Source organism: Perognathus longimembris, chromosome 24 (genome assembly GCF_023159225.1).
Source record: "Perognathus longimembris pacificus isolate PPM17 chromosome 24, ASM2315922v1, whole genome shotgun sequence".
Taxonomy (NCBI): domain Eukaryota; kingdom Metazoa; phylum Chordata; class Mammalia; order Rodentia; family Heteromyidae; genus Perognathus; species Perognathus longimembris.
Genome location: NC_063184.1, coordinates 14169940 through 14184812, shown reverse-complemented (window position 1 = coordinate 14184812; position 14873 = coordinate 14169940). Strand labels below are relative to the sequence as shown.

The following is a 14873-nucleotide window of genomic DNA, read 5'->3' as shown; positions in this document are numbered from 1 at the left end:
GGGAAAATTGATAGCAGGCTGGGAGCCAGTGGCTCATCCCTTGAGACATTATCTCCAACTAACCAGCAAAATAGCTGGACTGGAGGTATGGTTCAAGTGGTAGAGCACCAGCTGTGTGTGAATATAGTATCACAAAAAATGATAAAGGAAATAAGGGAAAGTTTAATTAATGAGAGGGATACAATTCTCTGCATCAAAACTATGTAAAAGGTAAAAACTATGTTTGCTAAACTTGTTTTTTTTCCATGTATGCTTGTACTGCATTTAAAAAAATTCTTAAAATATCTGTGACCAGCCAACACAAAGGAGGGAAACTGCCATGCAAGAAAAATAAAACAAACAGTCCTTTCAACAAAGACTTGGGATCCATTCTGACATGCTTCAGAAATTTTTGCTTTTTGAAGCTGTCTTGAGGTAAACATTGAATTCCTTAAGAACAACATCGTCAGGTCATTCATCAGCAAAAGAAAGAAGAAATTCTGCTTGGGGATGGAACAGTTCAAAACCAAAGGTTTAAACATTAGGGAGGAATGGTTTAAAAAAATAGACAGGTACTAGGCAATGGGGGCTTATACCTAGAATCCCAGCTACTCAGGGGGTAGAGATCCGAGGATCCTGGTTCAAAGCTAGTCAGGGCAAGAAAGTCCATGAGACTCTGATCTCCAATGAACTAGCTGGTAGTGAAACTTTGGCTACCACTTATGGCTTATGTAGTAGAGTGCCAGCTTTGAGTTTAAAAAAAGAAGAAAAAAAAAAGGCTAAGGGACAGCTTCCTGGTACTGAGCTTCCTGGTACTGAGTTTAAGCCCCAGTATCAGCATAAACAGATAGTAGACCAAATAATAATGCCTTGCTAAGTGTATGTCTGCAAAAATATAGGATATTGGTTATTTGTGAGACAAATCAAGCCATCAGTTCTTACATTAAGACAAAAAAAAGCAAAAAAAAAAATCTGCTTTGGGGGAAAGGATATTAATTCCATTCTTCCAGTCAGTTACGTTTACAATTCATAGGACACATAACATATATATCTGGATATATATTTTCCAAGCTGAAATTCACCACAGTGATGGTGAATTTCATGCCCACATAAAGAGAGAGACAGATTCACAACCCATCCGTTTGACTTCCGGCACAAGAAAGCCAGCTCCCTGGGCACAGGCACGCTGGACACACAGATGATCCACGACGTCACGACGTGTGTGCATCGAGCGCACTGGGCAGGCACAGAGCCCCCCTTCCCGTAAGCAGAAGCAGCAGAGCAGCCTCCGAGGGGGGCATGGCAGGTCATAAAGAGCTCCGCTTGCACTGAGGTGTCCACACAGGGCCTGAGTCGCACACTAGGTCACACACACTGCCTGTATACACACGGACCCTTCTCTGGGTCCAGGAAGGATATGGACATTTTCAAGCTCTACCCCATGCAACTGATCCATCTCTCCTCAGAGGAAGCAAATTGTAGAATTCAGACCAAATTATATTCCCCCCTCCCAACCCCCGCTTTCTCTCTTGGTCTACCACCCCTTAGCATCTTTGGAATCAATGAAGCGCTGCTTATAAAGGTTCACTCTTGGGACATTTTCATCCCAGAGGCAGGTGGCCCTATTTCCCAATATGGCGGATCCTGCTGAGCACAGCATGTGGCTCCTATCCAGGAATGGCCATGATGCCTAGTGTGGGAGCCAGGCACACTGCAGAGAGACACATACACACACACGCAGTGGCTGGGTTATACACCTTCTTAGCCAGCTGGCTGGGAGGCAAGCAGGGAGCACAAGATGCAAGCACAAAAAGAGCGACTTGGCCTCCACCTCCACCTACCTGGACATGGAAGTGTCGACTGACAGTGAGGATGGGTAGGGTTGCCTGAATCCACCCGTGATGGGATATACAGGCTGACCTTGCCTGAGGTCACAGAAGAGAGGAACCCATCAATGATAAAACACGAGTAACCAACCAGCAGTCAGTTTGGCACGGGGAGAAGAGGGAAGCTTGTGGGAGTATAAGACACACCACAGCCATTTCTTCACACAGGTACCTCTCCCTTCCTCACCCTCCCACCCCACGGAAGCCCCTGTTTACATGAAGAAAAATCCCCCTCAGACTTAACTTGGAAAGTCAACAGTCCATCAATGATTTGTCTTTTACTCCTCCAGTCTCCCCGCCATGTTAATGCTTTGCACTTAAAAAATGGTTTAGAGAGCCGGGGCGCTGGTGGCTTATGCCTGTAATCCTTAACTACTTGGGAGGCTTGTGGTTTGAAGCCAGCCCAGGCAGCCAAGTCCGTGAGATTCTTATCTCCAATCAACTACTCAAAAAGCGGAAATGGTGTTGTGGCTCAGTGGCTCAAGTGGTAGAGCATACTGGTCTTGAATAAAAGCAACTCTAGAACAATGCCCATGCCCAGAGTTCAAGGCCCAGGACTTGGGGAGGGGAAGGGCGGGGGTGGGGGGAGGCTTATAAGGATGTAATATAGGCTCAACAATGGTGAAACATCCCCCTTAGAGAAGCAGCTTAGTGAATTCTTTATCTGAACCTTTGGCAACTTCAGAGAAGGGAAGAAAGGAGGACATAGCTTATAGTCAAGTGCCATTGGCTTATGCTGCTAAATCCTAGCTATTCAGGAGGCTGAGATTTGAGGATCATGGTTCAAAGCCAGCGGGGGTAGGGAAGTCTGTGAGACTCTTAGCTCCAATTAACCACCAGAAAGCCAGAAGTGGAGCTGTGGTACCCCAATGGTAGAGCACCAGCCTTGAGCAAAAAAGCTGAGGGACAACATCTAAGCCCTGAGTTCAACCCCCAGTATTGGCACAAACAAACAAAGTTTATAGTTACATAAAAACAGTTCAGAAACACTGTACCCCCCCCCCCACTGTTTACACGTGTTAGTCAGGACATGAGACCAATGCATGAGAAATGTGGGTTTTTTTGCCACCTAAGCAGCCCATCTTTCCCTTGTTCTTCCTCTAGCTCAATTTTCCTCTATGCACTTTATTTCCAGTCACCAGATGCAATTTGCTGAGGGAATGTTCCTCCCCAAGTAGCTAAGTTCCCACAGAATAATGGATCTAGGTTTGAAAGTGTGCAAATAATTAAATCCAGGGACTGACTGCGATTCAAGTGTTAAAGTGAGAAAAAGTGAGAGAGCCAGAGGGTGAGAATAAGCAGGCTGGAATTCTCATGGCAGGGTGGCCTTTACTTCCTGAAGAACTCATGTCAGAAGTCTAGGTAAAGCTGGGCCCTGGCATGTGGGCTGTGGGAACAGCAAGCCAAATGGAAGCGAGAAGAAGGTTTGCTCAAGAGGCAGCTCTGTTTCCAGGAAGGAGAAATGAGGAGGGAAAAATGGAGACAGTGTCGAGTCAGACAAAGGAAAGCTGCATGCTAATTATCAAATGGTGGAGACAGCCTACATTATACCCAATTGTTCTTTCTTCCCATATTTTCTTTCCCTTTATAATTAAAAAACATTCACCAAAAAAAAGAATATTAATATTTGGATTTCAAAGAAAAGACAAGTCTCTCCAACCAGGCATCAGTGGCCATGCCTGTAATCCTAGCTACCTAGGAGGCTGAGGTCTGAGGACGGCAGTTTGAAACCAGCTTGAGCAGTAAAGTCTGTGAGACTCATATCCAATTAGCCACCAAAAAGGCCAGAAGTGGAGCTGTGGCTCAAGTAGTAGAACACCAGCCTTGAGTGAAAAAGCAATGGGGCAATGCCTAGGCCTCGAGTTCAAGCCCCAGTACTGGCACAAAACAACAACAAAAACAACAAAAAGCCCCCACATCAGTGCTTTGCATCTCTGTCATGGAACTGGATGCTTATTAACCTTCAAAAGGAACTTGTATTTTATTGGATTTCTCTCCAATTCTATGTCATTAGCTTTGCAAAAGGAAATATTCCATGTGTCTAAATCCATGTTTCAAAAGTCTTAAGTTCGGCATTTTTTTTTTAAAGGAAGAAGAAAAAGAAAAGCTAGAAGAAAGAAAAAAACCACTCTAAGCTCAACTTTATACAGGCATAGCAAGTGCCCAAAGCCACAAATTGAATCCATAAAACTATAAGCTTCAAAGCAAGTGCTACACAGTCATTTTCTACACATATTAGTGAACGGATTTAATCCATTTCAAAGTCTGTATTTCTTTTTTTAATCTTTTAAATTGAAATGAAATAAAGTTAGCACCTTGCTTGTTGATGTGAACTTTTTTCCTCCCCTCCGCAAGTGTCATCATTCCCTGTGCTCACAGGTCCCACAAAGGGAAAAGGAAAGGCAATATATTCAAACGCCTGGCTGGAGGTCGCAAAAGGGTCTTACCAGCCGAGAGGTGGGGTGATTTGTCCTACCCCACCCGGAGACAGAGGGTAAAAGGTGGGAATGTCAGGAGCTGGAGGGTGTCTGGACATGCCTGTTAAAAAAGAACAAACAAGTGATTTTTCAGAGCTCCAGGACGTTCAATTAGCAGAACAACAGACAAGCAATATAACATTTGGGGTCATTCAGACTCAGGATCCAGAAACCATTTATTCATTAGATCCAATGAACAGATATCAAGTGTGTGAGCTTTCCTGAGGATTCCAACATTTGGGTCTTCAGATAATGGATCTGGAGAAATTCCTGTAGGAACAAACATGCTACCAAGGAAACAGTCAGGAAAGTACGATTTTTAAGTGACTTATTTTGCCCTTCTGGTTTCACTGTGGTTAAGGGGATGGGGGATGGGTGTTTGGATGGACAATGGTGCCCTTCCTCCACAATGGCCTGCCCCACAGGGCCTGGGGTTAGGTACATTGCTGATTCCCTATTGGACACGTAGATTTGGGGAATGTGACACCCCTGAGGATTGGAGATTAATTAGGAATCATCTCAGGCCTCACAGTGGTCACACTTGATAAGATTCACTTAGTCTCTGCCTGCCTCTGCAGCTCTGACTAAGCTCTTCATCAAGCCCAGTCCTCCAGGCCCCAAGGTCACGCCGTTCTGGATTAGTCATGTCACTGAACCGAGTTGAGGAAAGAGTGTGCCCCAATTGTTTCTCAAACTCTCACTCCTCAAGAGGAACCCTGCCTCTGACTGTGAAAAATAAACCACCTAATCCTAGTTCCAAAAAAACATTTTTACCTTGGGTACATAGGGAAAAGGAAAAGGAGACAATAAATGCATGACATGTAAAATGTACATACTTAAGATCTAAGATATTTGGGGAGGAAAGATTCTGAAGGGAAGGGAAAAAATGGTTGCTTCACACAGCTAGGCATAGATTTAGAAGGCCATTTTCATACGCAGGGGCAAGCACTCATTCTGAAGTGTAACACTCTGTGGTTGTGAATTCACTGGCTACCATGTTACCCATACTGACCCGTATCACCAACCTCTCTGCATGTGCACAAAGGTACATGGTGTGGCTTAGCTCATTCCAGAGGCAGAATATGAACCCAAGATTCTATTGGCAAAGATTTCTCAGTGTGTGCCTTCCTACCTCCCGTGTCTCCAACATCTGCTCAGCACAGCTTTAAGAGATTTAAAAAGTTCTATGTAACTGCTATAAATGTAGGTCATGTGGCTCATGCCTGTAATCCTAACTACTCAGGAGGCTGAGATCTGAGGATCACAGTTCAAAGCCAGCCTGAACAGTTAAGTCCCTAAGACTCTTATCTCCACTGAACTGTAACAAACAAACAAACAACAAAAACCCTTGAAATAGGGGCTGGGAATATGGCCTAGTGGCAAGAGTGCTTGCCTCCTACACATGAAGCTCTCATTTCGATTCCCCAGCACCACATATATGGAAAACGGCTAGAAGGGGCGCTGTGACTTAAGTGGCAGAGTGCTAGCCTTGAGTGGGAAGAAGCCAGGGATGGTGCTCAGGCCCTGAGTCCAAGGCCCAGGACTGGCCAAAAAAAAAAAAAAAAAACACAAACCCTTGAAATAAGAGACATGGCCTTGAGCACGAAAGCTTAGGGATAGCGGACCAGGCCCTGAATTGAAACCTTATGACCAGCAAAACTTAAATTTCAGAAAGGAGGAAAGGGAGGTGGAATCTGATGTGATTGTTAATGGGAAAACAATCTGAATTAATTTTTCCAGAAAGGAGAAAGGCTTTCAAAGCTAATTTATACTTACTGAATAGTTCTGCCTAGAGTTAAAGTATTGGATGTGCTATTTTTCTCTTCTGCCACATCCTCTCCCCATTTTTTTTCTAGGCAAAACTGACTGGCCTACTAGGAACATTGAATCAGCAACTTTGGCTTCAGAGACCCCCATGCACTCTAACTAGCTGAGCTACATTATACATCACCAAAAGAAGGCAGCAGAAAGAAAATTAAAAAAGCAAATAAAGTTATTTTTCAGGGTGGAGGGAAAGAAAGTACATAAATGGACTTATATATACTCAGTACCATGTAAATGAGCAAGTGCTTTTAAACCAAAAAAGTTTGCATATCCACAGTAGTGCCTAAAGCTCAGAACAAATGTATAATTAAAAACAGGACCTTTATATTAAAACAAGCACAGATATTGTCTGAGCAACAGTCACAAAGTTTTAAAAAACCAAAACCAAGTCAGTCTTAAGAAACTGCTAGCAAGCCTGGTACTGGTGGCTCATGCCTACAATCCTAGCTACTCAGGAGGTTGAGAGCTGAGGATTGTGATTCAAAGCCAGTTGAGGCAAGCAAGTGTGTGAGACTCTTATTTCCCATTAACCCCCTGAAACCAAAAGTGGAATTGTTGTGGCTCCAAGAGGTAGAGCGCTAGCCTTGAGCAAAACAGCTCAGTGACCTAGGCCCTGAGTTCAAGCCCCATGACCAACAAAAAAAAAAAAAGAAAGAAAGAAAGAAAGAAAGAAAAGAAAATGCAAGCAAGGAACCTCAGGTCCTGCCACTCATCCCTTCTTGGTACTTCTGTAGATTCAAACAAACAAGCTAAGTTTGAAAGGCAAGGATATGCTGGGCACTGGTGGCTCATGCCTATATCATAGCTACTCAAGAGACTGAGATTTTATGATCAGGGTTCAAAGCCAGAAAACTAGAAGTAACACTCTGGCTCAAGTGGTAGAATGCTAGCCTTGAGCTGAAGAGCTCAGGGACAGTGCCTAGGCCCAGAGTTCAAGACCCATAACTGACACAAAAAGAAAAAAAAGAATATAAATTATAAGCAGGCAAAACTCGCTCAGGAGAGCAGTTGAGATGAAAACAGAGTTACAAGTGTGTGTTTTTGTTTGTTTGTTTGTTTTGCCAGTCCTGGGGCTTTAACTCAGAGCCTGAGCGCTGTTCCTGGCTTCTTTTTGCTCAAGGCTAGCACTCTACCACTTGAGCCATAATGCCACGTCCGGCTTTTTCCATATATGTGGTGCTGAGGAATCAAACCCAGGGCTTCATGTATACAAGGTGAGCACTTTACCACTAAGCCATATTCCCAGCCCCCAAGTGTGTTTTTAAAAACTGAATTGTCCTAGAATTCTTAGGAGGAAAACCAACTGAACCATGATTTGTCATCTTATAGCGAATACTTCAAAGTGCTTCAAAAACAAGACCTAGGACACAGAAAGCACTATTTAATTGTAAAGTAAATAAATACTTAAAAAAAAAACTAAATAAAATACACTGCTGAGCTCTTTTTGCTAGCTGTTTGAGACTTTTAAATCTATATTTGTCATCCGCATCTTTATGGTTCCCAGATGTATATTCCAGCTCAGATCCTAGGCTAAGACTGTACCGCACACTAAATTGCCTGTGTCACGTTTCCCCCTGCAGATACCAAATAAACAGTAAAAGGCATCGTGACTAAAATAACACTTGGTGTGTTTCTGTGTATGGGAGGGGCCGGCTAGGGAGTCAAACTCAGGGCTGCCACTTACTAGGCAAGCCACACCCTCAACCTTAACATCCTATTACTTATCTTACTTCTCATACTCAGTCTACTTCCTAAGACCCCCACCCCCACCCCCAATCATACTTTCCTGCCCTACCACTTGCTCTCTGAAGATTCTTATTCTTGACAAACAAAACAAGGTGGAGGAATGACTGGGATGGAGGACATAAACAGGCCAATCTGGAAACATCTATCTTAAGTGACTGGTCTGTCTCTTTATCCATCCATCCATCCACTGTGACAGCACTCAGACCCTGAGTGCTGTCTCTTTTAACTTTTTCCACTAAAAGATGCTAACTCTACCACTTGAGCCATAGCTCCACTTCCCACTTTTTGGTGCCTAACTGGAAATAACACAAAAATTTAGTTTGGTGTTCAATTGGGTATTATCCTTTTGGTCCCCGTATGACATATAAACTGTCCCTTTGGCCGTGGTTCTATGCCATCTCCACCCATTAAAGTCACTTACTAGGTATCTAGATTATCTTACCAACTGGTCTACTACCCAGGTTTTATAGGCACTGTCTTCAAATACACACACACACACACACACACACACACACACACACACACACGTCATGGAATTCCAGGATAAAAATGTATCACCTACCTGTGAAATTCTGAAGAAGGAAAATACAAGTTGTTCTAGTTTTGCTGTCTCACCTCAAACCACCAAAAGTTATAGCCATGATTTGTGCTAAGTACTTAGTTATGGGAGGAAAGGAATCCATTTGAAGGTTCAGTACTCTGCCTTGTTTTAGTCCATCCAATGTAGGCGGGGGGCCTTGGAATGTATCCCCGATGACAAGGTGAGAAAGTGACTCTTCATGGTTAAATAACTGCACACAATTCAATTATTATTGGTCCATTTGTACAATAAACACCTTAGTATACTTTGTGGCTTTTCAGAGCTGTCACTTGGAGATGGCCCTAACTTGGCTCTTCTGCTTTTAATCCTGAAGAATTAAAAGCACCAATGACTGAGTCTCATGGGTTTCTAAAGAACTCCTGAGCAATGAAATGGGAGAATGGGCTCCACAATTAGCAAACGAGGCCTACAGGCCAGGGTTCTCACCTTGTTTGGAGCTGACATCTGACGGGATGTGTGATGGGTGAGATCCAGGAGAAAAGTGCTCGTCGCTGTAGGTGATGAGGGGGGTGAGGGGGTGGACGGCGTGGGAGGGCTGAACCACGGGCACTTTGTTTGACTGCGAAGTAACCACAAGGCACACGATTAGTACAGGTACCCAACTCTAGTCTCCTCTCCCCCCAAAGAAACCAAGCAGCAATAAGCAATCAGCGGCATGAGTCAAGATTCTTCTCCAGGTGGTAAGGACAAGCAAAGCCATCTCATTTACCCTCTTAGCATTTTCCACTGGAAAATGGTCTTGACTACTCTGCTATTATCCAGTGGCCTATTTGATTATTTCATATGCCTTGAACCTCAGTGTATACAAACTTGTACTCCCACAGTTCAACAAAGAATTAGCAGAGCAAAACTTAGGCATGTTATATAACCTCTTTATTCATTATATACGCCATTCATTACATACATATTCATTCATTACAGGAGGGAATAAGGTACTGAATAAGAAATTGTCCCATGAACAAATAAATGACTATTGCCAATGTGAAGGATAAATGTGAAAGAACTCAGTAAGTATAGATTTATAACTTATGAAATCGTACTTCTATAGCTGTACATCTGTTATGAACCATGGTACATAATTTATTATTATTTTTGCATCCTGTAGCTTTGTCAAACCTTACTGTCCATCAGGTTTTAGCTCACTAAGTCTATCTTTTGCTCCTCCAGCTTCCAGAAGCATTAACTGACAAGGGGAAACTTCCACTCTTGAGTTTAATTGAGTAACAGAAGGGGAAAAAAACACATGGTCTGAAAGAGTATTAAAGTTGCCAACGTTTTATATTTTGGCATCTATCTTAAGTCTAGTTTACAAACAACAATAAGGCTCAGGGTACTTGGCCTTCATCAGTTTGAAATCCATGATCATTTTGATCACAGACAAAATTGAAGGTACCCACTCCTAAAGAAAATTCTTACTAAGTAAATCTATGATGGGGGGCTGGGTTGTAGCACAGTAGCAAAGCGCTTGCCCAGTAGGTACATCCTGCGTTTGATCCCTTGAACCATTCCCTCCCCCCAAATACAGTAAATCAATCATGTAAAAAGGGGGATCCTTTTAAAGAAACTCTACTTAATAAGATATACTGTGCTTTCTTTGTTGTTGCTTATTTGAGACAGGGTCTTAACGTCATGGTTCCTATTCTCTACTGCTGAAGTACTGGGATTACAAGCATGCGCCACCACACCTATACCACACCTAGCCCCCATATATTACATTCTTTTTTTTTTTTTTTTTTTTTTTTTGGCCAGTCCTGGGCCTTGGACTCAGGGCCTGAGCACTGTCCCTGGCTTCTTTTTGCTCAAGGCTAGCACTCTGCCACTTGAGCCACAGCGCCACTTCTGGCCGTTTTCTGTATATGTGGTGCTGGGGAATTGAACCCAGGGCCTCATGCATACGAGGCAAGCTCTTTTGACACTAGGCCATATCCCCAGCCCCCATATATTACATTCTTGACAGATGTGAAGAGTGGCTATTAAGTGTTCTCACCACAAAATAACTGTGTAGTAATCATACATTCATTCATTGTATCTGACCATTTCATGGTATACAAACATTTCAGAACATGTTCGGACACAATAAATGCATGGAGTTGTATTTGTCAATGGGGGAAAAACATACAGAGGAACATAAAAATGAACCTCCACTCTTCGCCCAAAGGAGAGAAACTCCACACAATAACATACATGTCATGTAAAGGATGGTTCTGATTTTAAACCCATCTACTAACCACAGTAGTCTTGGGGATATCTCCACTTAGAAACACTATAGTCATGAGGAACGTGGGTTTCAGGAGGACAGGATGTAATGAGCTCACATGTTCAGGCATGCCTTCCCCACAATTAGTTTGAATTAGGGTGATTTTACAGTAAGAAGATACATGTGAAACAGCTTTCACTGGAAAGAAATGTCCATAATTGAAAAACAAATTGTGACTGAAACATGAATTGCTAAGAATCCAGGCCTATGTCCAGATGGCTGAGCAGTCCCCACAATACTCCTAACGTATGGGGGTGACGGCTATGGTCACAGTCATTTTACACAGGTGATTTCCCCCAATTAGATGTGAAAGTATGGGACTCTAAAGGAGGGAGAGCAGACATGCTAGTAAATTCCTATCTTTATACCCATGGTACTTACTCTCCATTCAAAAGAAACTTATGGGTGTGGGGGGGAGGTAAAGATAAAAAGTGGAAAACTCACATTTTTGGAGACTGTGGTAATTTCTACATGAGTACTCTCTACTTTATAATTACCAGCTCATCTCTAATGGCAAAACTTGCATGGCTCATATAGCCCTTGGCATATATTAAATAGAGCACCATTATCAAAGCCACACAATTTTTCCCTACCTACCTCAGTACAAACATCCATGCATATAAATGTGTAAAAGGTTACCAAAAAGAAATCTTTTAATGCTTTTCAAGTGTTAATGATGTGGTTAGACAAATATATGAAATGAGCCTCTTAAATGCAAGGAATTTAGAATGCAGAGGGGTAGGGTAAAAGGATATTATTATAAATCCCTTTTATTTAAAATGGATAAAAAGGGGTGATAGTGATCAAGATGCATTGTACTCACAAACTGTTACATATAATCGAAACCTCTTGGTATGGTTAAAGATATTAAAAAATATAAAATGGGAAAATGTAAAATAATAAATAGAACACAGAAAAGAGTACCAGGAAATTCTATAAAATATCCAGGAAATGGAAACGAGGGTTTTATCCCTTTGTTGCTCTTTTCCTTTTCTTCTTGTCTTGTTTGCTCATTTATCTGTCTTTGGGAGGGCAGAAGGCACAGAAATGGAGAGACAAAGGGTGAGCAAATGCAGCACTGGACACTATGTAGAAAATGAGCTACAACCTGAGGGGGGGGAGACGGGTGCAGAGGAAAACAGTGGAAGAGAGTGAGGGGAAAAGTGACATTATCCAAAAAGAAATGTATTCATTACCTGACTTACGTAACTGTAACCCCTCTGTACATCACCTTTATAATAACAAAAAATATAGAAAACTCTTAAAAATTATATAAAACAGAAAAACTATCAACACCTGAATGCGGAAATAGATTTCAACTGCATCTTAGAGTAACTTCTTTGATTTTCATTGTCCAAGTCTCAAAGGAAGTATAATTGCTTACAAGACAATATCTACTAAGCAAACTGTAACCCCTTTGTACATCACCTTGACAATAAAAAGAAAAAAGAAGTATAACTGCCAAATGATCTACAAAAATATTTTCTTAAGGATTTTAGAATAGGCACTGCAGAACCTTCTGGTATTATACATACATATGTGTACACACACACACACACACACACACACACACACACGTTCTTTGCATGCCTTTCTTGTTTCCAGAGCACCACCTTAAGGTGGTGCATTAGCATCTTCCTAATGTCTTGCCTCTCCTTCCAGCCATAGAGCTCAGAATCTGGTGCCTTGAATTCCTTTTTTCCCCCCTTTGCTAAATTATGCTATCCTTGCTCTCCTCTTAATTTTACGGTTTTCAACACAGATTTGCTTTCCTGTGGGAAGAAGATAAGGAGCTGTGGATTTTAATTTAAGCCCTGGCCTTGTCTTATATTTTGCAAGACGGATTGTGAAAGCAGTACTACGAGGTATGTTAAAACCAACAAGGATTATGTCCATTTTCCTAGCCAAATAATAAAACACAATATGAAACCTTCAATAATAAGTGGAGGCAGAATTTTAAGGGTTATATTTGCCAAGCAAAAAGAATAGAACAAAATGTATTCCAGCCTCCACTGTAGATATGGCACGGTGACATTACAGCCAAGTGTTCCCAGGCTTGAATTTGTGGGCTGCCTCTGATTTCAAAACCTTGAGGTTACATGCACACACAAGGTTGGGATGCTGGCTCGGATGTTTTGGTTAGCTTTGAAGAGATACAGAAGAAACAGTCAATGCTGTTCTTTGACTCTCACAATAACCATGTGGTATGTTTTCAAGTGGAGAGTAAATGAAAAAAAGAATAATCACCATTACCTAAGTAAGTCTTGATAGATTTATGAAACATGCACAAGTTACATGTGTGTATATACATTTGTATATGTGTGTGCAGATAGGTATGAGTGCATGTGTGTATATGCATGCAGTTACATGTGTATGCCCACAGCTATCTATGTGTAACTGTGCACATGTGTACATTAATTAAGCACCTAAAATTCTCCAAGCATGATTCTAGCACTGATCAAATGTATACAAGCTCCCTGATCTCCTGCAGCTCATTTTCAAAGGGTTTGCAAGTAGAGGCAGGCACTACAATGTTTTTTTTGTTGTTGTTTAATTGGTCAACCCTGGGGCTTGAACTCAAGGTCTGAGTGCTGTTCCTCTGCGTTTTTTGCTTAAGGCTAGTGTTCTACCACTGTGAGCCACAGCTCCACGTCTGTTTTTTGGGTGGTTAACTGGTAACATGAGTCCTACAGACTTTCCTGCCTGGGCTGGCTTTGAACCAAGATCCTTGGTCTCAGCTTCCTCAATAGCTATGACTACAGGCATGAGCCACCAGCACCAGGCTGTGTTTTTAAAATTAAAAAAAAAAAAAAAACCAAGAAAATTTTGAAAAGAAAGCGCCGTTTACTAGGACAAAAATGGGCCAGGTAATGGAGAGTGTAGCAGTGTGGTTCTCGTTCAATGCCTAAATATTATGGTGAAGCTGCACATTTCAAAGAGGCATATTTCAAGCCCAAGCTCCTTGTTTGTTTTACCAGACAGGAAGCTTGAGAGACAGATCATAAAGGAGGAGCTGCTCAAATCACCCTTGAATCCTAAGACCCTACTCAGTACCCAACTCTCATATGGGCACAGAGCCCCTCTACTGCCTGATACACCAACACCAGGCAGTAGAGAAATCTATCCTTTTTCTCTGACCCTATGCTGGGTACTGTGTACACAGTATCTCACGTAATACAATCCAAGATTCCTGCTATCAGGTGCTTTGCAGGGAAGGAGCAGGGGAAAAGTCACTGATTCTGCTGCATTGAGATAGGCGAATACTTTGTTTTATTATCCAGAGCAGGAGGATGCATAACAACTCTGTCTCTATCAGACACAAGGCAGCCTGACGAATCCCCCCAACTCTCTAGTTCTCCTCCTACACCCTTAGTAACTCGCTTAGGCTCAGATGACAGCACGTGGCTAAGGAAGGCCCAAGACTGCAATTTTCAGATTCTAACTGCAGGTGCTTTAGACTTGGGCAGGTAAACAAAGGAAAAGTAACATCGATGGAAAACAGTCAGGATGCTGAGCTCTGAGGATTGGGGTTCAAAGCCAGCCCGGGCAGGAAAAGTCTCTTGAGTTTCTTCTCTCCAATTAACCACCTAAAAGCCAGATGTGGTGCTGTGGCTCAGGCGGTAGGCAGCAAGTTTTAAGTGGGGGAAAGAGGAGCTCAAGGACAATGCCGAGGCCATGAATTTAAGCCCAAGTATTGGGGGGTAGGGGCAGGAGAAAGAAAAGGAAATAAACCAGGAAGACTCTGGAAGAACCTCGCTTTCCTGCACTCGGCCTTCAGATCATTTTTCAAACATGGAAGACTCACAATCAGGCTACCTTACCCCCCCACACGTCAGAGCAATGACCACCTGCAAGTGCTTAGTGTGTAACTACTTTATCCTCGCAAACACCTTTGAGACAGAACTCCTACTATCCTCCTCTTACACATCAGGCAAGAGGTGTGGAGAAACTAAGTCATTTGCCCAAGGCCACACAGCTCTTGTGTGGAGAGCCAGGATTCAAAACACCCAAGTGGAGCTCCAGCCGCCAAGTTCACCGCAAACACGCCGTGCGGCCTCCCTGATGAGCCAGGCTCGTAAAACCTTGGGACACTGAGTTGACCA

At 42.6% G+C, this 14873-nt stretch overlaps 1 protein-coding gene across 4 annotated transcripts in view; it reads right to left on the bottom strand.

Moving 5' to 3' along the window:
• Window positions 1-14873, bottom strand: part of Lef1 (lymphoid enhancer binding factor 1) — a 101565-nt gene that overhangs the window by 24303 nt on the left and 62389 nt on the right. For 2 of the 4 annotated variants that reach the window (XM_048333503.1, XM_048333502.1), the window contains exons 4-6: window positions 8940-9072; window positions 4313-4403; window positions 1821-1904 (exon numbers count right to left, since the gene is read on the bottom strand). In XM_048333503.1, coding sequence (XP_048189460.1) covers window positions 1821-1904; window positions 4313-4403; window positions 8940-9072 — 308 coding nt within the window. The remainder of the gene's footprint in view (window positions 1-1820; window positions 1905-4312; window positions 4404-8939; window positions 9073-14873) is intronic. The other 2 variants (XM_048333504.1, XM_048333505.1) reach the window with 1 other exon arrangement.